This window comes from Nicotiana sylvestris, chromosome 8 (assembly GCF_000393655.2).
Source record: "Nicotiana sylvestris chromosome 8, ASM39365v2, whole genome shotgun sequence".
In the NCBI taxonomy this organism is placed as follows: Eukaryota; Viridiplantae; Streptophyta; class Magnoliopsida; order Solanales; family Solanaceae; genus Nicotiana; species Nicotiana sylvestris.
In genome coordinates, this window is record NC_091064.1 from 182,210,349 (window position 1) to 182,216,770 (window position 6,422).

Sequence of the window (6,422 nt, forward strand, 5' to 3'; positions counted from 1 at the left end):
CAGCAAGAAATATATACAGACAGGCCTTGAAGATATCGAACCCTGCAACGTGCCAAATGCTATATAATGACCACATAGCTTGATACTTCAATCATGTGAAGATCAAAACTCAATCACATGATGTGACTATATGAGAACATTGCTAGAGTTCAAGAACAGTACTGCAGAAACCGGATTGTTCCGAAGAATTAGGATACCATAACCAATAATTTGGATGACTGACCATATATATTTATTTGATGAAGCATTTACTAACATTCACCATCTCATAAGAATAACTAAATGAGATGGTGATAATGGCTAGCCTCAACAACTGCAGGCTTTCGTTAACTTTTGATAAGAGTGAGACATAATAAGGAGAAAATTGGCAGCTTCTCTTCCAGCACAAATTGCAGAAGATAATATATCCACTTCATTAGAAGCACGCGACCAAACTTCAGTTTAGATATTATGGGTAAGCTTCATACCTGCGTGCCTATAAGCTTTCACTTTTGCACGGTTTTCCAGGGTTGGATTTCAAATTCTCAAAATGAGAAGCACTTATCTGTTCAGCAGCTAAAAGGCTTTTACGATCTCTCAAGACCAAATTTACCAAACCACTATCTTCTTGTCCAGAGGACAATATAAATGCCATTGAGAAAATTTGAGTCAACAACATACTCTAATCATCATCGCTCTCCTTTCTCCATTCTTCTTCATCAAATAAATCTTCAGGTGGATCATAAACTACAATATCTGGGAACAGTTCCAGAAAGTCATCCTTCACTTTTTCTCTCAGTTCTGGGTAAGTAAGTAACCCCTTCAGTATAACACGATAAGGTAAAGACATAGGAGGATCAGGAGAGCGCCTCATTTCATCATATATGTGCATTGCCTCTGAAGGTAATCCACCGTCTAGAAAAGCCCTGACAAGATCACCAAATGTATGCTGATCGAAAAGCACTCCTTCTTTCTTCAAATCATCCCATACCTTCTTTGCTTCATCTACGCTTTTGTTTCTTGCAAGCATGAAAAGCATATCCCTGAAAAAGAACATGTCTGGCCTATACCATATTTCTTTACGGACAACCTCGTACAACTGCAAAATTAAGTGTAATGGCCAACAGTATAAGCATTGCATAAATGATCAACGAAAGTGGATATCTTCAATCTCCAAATAAAGGCAAATGTTTCCCTGCTCTACTCTAGAATTACCACTTAAAGTGAACAATAGGAAGTAAATGTAAGAAGAAACACGTATAACGCACAACATCACAATTGTACACTTTGGATATCCACATCACATTTCTTTTAATTATGGTGAATTAACAATCGAAGTCAAATTGAAAATGTTCCAAGCAGGAATCAGTAATCACACGTGTGCTCAATATTGTCGAACATATGTTAAATTTTGTCAAAGAAGTATGATAGTACAGCAACAAGTAGATGTTACAAGAACTACTTTTCAATAAATCAAGACTCTAACAGGACTTGAGCTTAATAATTTTCCAGACTTAAAATTTCCACGTTCAACCAACATAAGCTACAGTTATATCAGTACACAGTGACCCTAAAGTTAAGTCCACAAAAAGTAAAAAAACAAAAATCTTTTGTTTTTTCTAAATGAAAACAAATAAAACCATATCCTTCTCCAATTTTCGAAATTTCCAAAGGATATGAAAACTAAAACTTACACACAACTAAATATTGATAGCAAAATCAAAATATTGATAGAAAAAGAAAAATAAAATCTTTACCCTCATGGAGAGAGAAACAAGATCTTGTCTTTGGAACTCAGCAAGAACAGCTACAAGGTCAGATTTGAGAAGACGAGAAACGTGGGACTTAATGAACCGCTCAAACCGGATTGGGTTCGATTGCAAGCGCTTAAGTTCCTTGGCAACCATTAAACCTTCTTTTCCCATTTCTTTCTTGCGCCTCCATATCGACACGCTTGGGCTCGATGATGAAGATGAACCAGTAATAATTTGTCTGATTCCGAAGCTAGAGTTTGATGAATGAGGGAGAACAATTAATCTCGGTGAGGCTCGCCGCACAAGATTCTGACCTTGACGCCACATCGGCAAATAGGTGAGCTTCAAAGTGAACTCACAACCATGTTAATTCATTACACATGCTAATTCCTAAACATAATCCAATCTCACGAAGAAACTAGAAATATTAATGAAGTAGAATTAAATACAACAGGCGCCACAATAAAATCGAAAAAGGGAAAACGTCGCTAGGTGAAAACAGAGAGATGATGAATGACGTAGTAGTTGGTACAGCGGCGGGGTAGAGACTAGAGAGCACACTGGGTGCAAAGAAGGGCAACTACGACTTTTAACCAAATTTGAGAAAATTACGGTAAACCGCCCTTGGGGTTTTTCACTCATCTGGCACAATATAAACTCACTGTTATAAATATACTATATATTATATATTATGGATGTTCATTTAGTACTCCGTTATAAATAAGCTTCCTGAAGAAGCTTATCCATATGGGACTCCACCGTAAATATGTTTATCTATTTAGTACTCTATTGGAAATAAGCTTTCTGAAAAAGCTTATCACTTCGGTACCCGGTTATGGATAAATATTACCCCGGTAGAAGATTATCCATATCGGGTATAATAAGTTTATCCTTTCAATATCCAGTTATGGATAAACATTACCCCGGTAGAAGATTATCCATACCGGGTATAATAAGCTTATCCTTTCAGTACCCAGTTATGGATAAACATTACCCATGGTAGAAGATTATCCATATCGGGTATAATAAGCTTATCCTTTCAGTACTCCGTTATGGATACATATTGCTCTCAGTAGAAGATTATCCATATTTGGTATAGTAGCAGCTTACACAACAGCTTCCTTTCTTCTATAAATAGAAGAGATTTCAGTTCATTATGTACATCAGTTTGAATTCGAATAATATAACAGTTTCTCTTTATACTTGTCTTTACTTTACGGTCTTTATTTTATAACACTCACAAGGAAATGAGAGTTGTTTTTTTTCATTTTTCTTTTTTGGCTAACAAATGAGGAGTTGTTCGCGCAAAGGAATATAAGATAGAGCTGGAAAGACTGGCCGAGTTGAGTATTTTCATTGTGTGATTAATCAAACATGAATAATTTCGTTTTTTTTGGTAATTAAAAAAATATTACCAAATGGAGTTGTGAGAAAGACTTTCACAAAAGAATAGAAGTCCATGACCTTATTGCACAGGCGGATTCACGATTTATAATGTGAACCTACCAATAATAAAAGGAGATTGAAGTAGTGTATACATTTAATTGGTTCGATCCATTTTGAATTAATTCAGTTCAATTTATACAATTTTTAATTCATAAATAAATACGTGATTATCAAATCAAATAAGTTTTGTCCAATTTAATCTAATTCTCTTTATTCAATGTGATTAAAAAGTATAAAATAAAAATTAAATTTAAAATTAGCAAGTACACCTCTTCAATCTACATATAGTTAGATTATAATTAACTCTATTAATCCTATCATCATTCTTAAAAATGTTGGATATCGAGAAAAAAAAAACAGAAGATAGATAAAAAGATAAAAAATTAAAATTACATTCAAGTAATATTTTGAAGATCTAGATCAAAAAGATAAAGGAAGCAATTTAATAAATAATAAAAATGGGTTTTTTTAAGCATAAAAAGATGTTTATTTATTTATAATAACTAGAGTACGGGTGCTAGCGCATTATATCATCATTACAAGTGCCTCGATGTGCTATAGTTATGCCTCTTAGGGCATTATCATTACCTAAGGCAGCCAACTTACAACACAAACTATTCGAAACTTTTTTTTTGGTTAAAAGGAATTTTATATTTATATATATAATCCGACTCCAAATCGGTGTTCAAAACTCAAAAATTCATATTATGAAACTTTAGGCCAAATCCCCCAATTTCCTCTTTAAAATTCATCAACCAAAAGCTAAAATCGATGATAGATTCATGGAATATAATCAAAACCGAGTAGAGAATACTTACCCCAATTTACAGGGTGAAAATTGCTCCAAGAATTGCCTCAATCCGAGCTCCGTAGCTCCAAAAATGCAAAAATGTCTGAAACCCTCGAAATAAAGTATTTATAATCTGCTCAGGTCTCCTCTTTCGCGAACGCGGTAGAAGCCTCACGTTCGCTAAGCAAAATTCCACATTGCCTCACCTTACACTACGCGTTGCGGTCAAACCATCGCGAACGCGATGAAGAACACTGCCAGTCCCTCCGCTCAACACTACGCGAACGCATAATTATGCACGTGGACGCGAAAAACACAGAATCAATCCATCGCGAACGCGACCGAGGAAACGCGAACGCGAAGAACAAGCCTCTGTACTGGCCAAATTACCATTCGCGAATGCAATACTCCATCCGCGATCGTGAAGCACAGCTGAAACACCAGAAAACTAGCAAAAACATAGTAGTGCAAAATAAAGGAAAAATGGCCCGAAATCAATCCGAAACACGCCCGAGCCCCTTGGGACCCCGTCCAAACATGACAAGTACCATACTATAACACGGACCTACTTGAAGCCTCAAAACACACATAACAACATCGAAACGACGAATCACACCTCAATTCGAAATCAATGAACCTGAAACTTCAAACTTCCATAACCGATGTCGAAACCTATCAAATCTCGTCCGATTGACCTCAAATTTTGCACACAAGTCACATTTGATATTACGGACCCGCTCAAAATTTCGGAATCGGAATCCGATCCCGATATAAAAAATTCCACTCCGGGTCAAACCTTCCAAAATTCCAACTTTCGCCATTTCAAGCCAAACTCTGCTACGGGCCTCCAAATTACAATCCGGACGCGCTTCTACGTTCAAAATCACCCAACGGGAGCTAACGGAACCATCAGAAATTCAATATGAGGTCAAATACTAAAAAGTCAAACCGTTCTAATTTAGAGCTTCTAGCTGAGGATCATTCTTCCAAATCAATTCTGAATAACCTGAAAACCAAAACCGACGATTTACATAAGTCATAACACTTCACACGGAGCTACTCCTGCCCTCAAATAACCGAGCGAAGTGCAAATGCTCAAAACGACCGGCCGGGGCGTTATATCCTTCCCCACTTAAACATGCGTTCGTCCTCAAACGTGCCAAAAGTTATTCCAAAAGCCATCAAATCGTCGTATAACCTTACCATGCACATACCCGGGGATGATCCCACGTCACCCTATCCCATATAGTTCTGATAACACAACATAACTGAAAATTATTACCCCAACCTTAGCCCATAAGCCTTAGAATCTAATTTCCAACATCCGGAATTTCCATAAGATCAGAATATTACATCTACACACTGAACAAATCTGAATAAGCTGCAATCATAACCCAAGATGTAATCACATGATATACCGCAAACTCAAATACTCACAGCAAAAATTTCCAATCATAGTAGCTGCTCAAAATAATTCAATGCTGGTAATAAACCTCTTATCAAACAAAATCTCGTTCTAACACCTTCATAAACTGTCAATGATGAAAGAAACACGCAGAAACTCATAACCACTCGTCAGATCAACAAGTCATGGAGCACCCTCTCCTTTGACAAGGACTATAGCAAATTTCTAAGCCAACTCCCGATATTGTCCTTTCAAATATACCACAATCCAATCTGATAGTATCCATTCTAGGTCCAACGACCTCATCTCATTCGACACGTCCACTCTAGTGACATGACACATCAATACAGTCTAATGCCACAACCTGTGCAATTCGTGCACCAATAAGCAACAATCCAACTATACTCAAACCATGGAAACTGACTCAAACGAGGGAACTATCCCACCAGCTTAACAAGTACCATCACAATACCATACTAAGAGCCTAGCACACACTGTAGAACCAAAACACACGAATCCAACACAAAGAATCATATCTCAACATAACTCCACTGCGATGCACGACCTCATCCAAACGCTGGTCCATATTACATACCTCGAGCCGCCTTGCTCAACATCAATAACCGCGCGAGATTCGACAACAAATACCCAAAGTGCATTACCATAACCATGAAGAGAAAATAACAAGATACCACAATTCGGAAAGAATATAGCCAGCGCGCAATCAATCATGCAGTACCCAAATACTCATCTCGCTCCAATTTTGCCATAAAGCCCAAATAGAACCACACCATATGTGCATATAACCAACGAATCACAACTCCTCGTAGCATAGAAGAGTAACTCACAGATCACTTCAGAACACGAATAAGCTCGGCAACAACCGTATGGCACATCCCTCAACGATAACAGTATGGAGCCAACCACTCCGACCCGGTACGAAATACACATCCTAATTGGGCCTACCAATGGACCCTCAAATCAACTCTGGTCACCCACAAATAGATAAATAACCCTCCGAAAGTCCAAAATGACTAAATCATAACAC

General features: G+C 37.4%; 1 protein-coding gene across 1 annotated transcript; it reads right to left on the minus strand.

Annotated features, from left to right (window-relative positions):
* Positions 1–206: 206 nt before the first annotated feature.
* LOC104243104 (pentatricopeptide repeat-containing protein At1g62350) lies at positions 207–2,256 on the minus strand. Its single transcript, XM_009798251.2, has 2 exons — positions 1,737–2,256; positions 207–1,078 (listed from the first exon to the last, which is right to left on the minus strand). Exons 1-2 carry the CDS (start codon positions 2,058–2,060, stop codon positions 662–664), a joined length of 741 nt encoding a protein of 246 aa, XP_009796553.1. The 5' UTR covers positions 2,061–2,256; the 3' UTR covers positions 207–661.
* Positions 2,257–6,422: the final 4,166 nt, after the last annotated feature.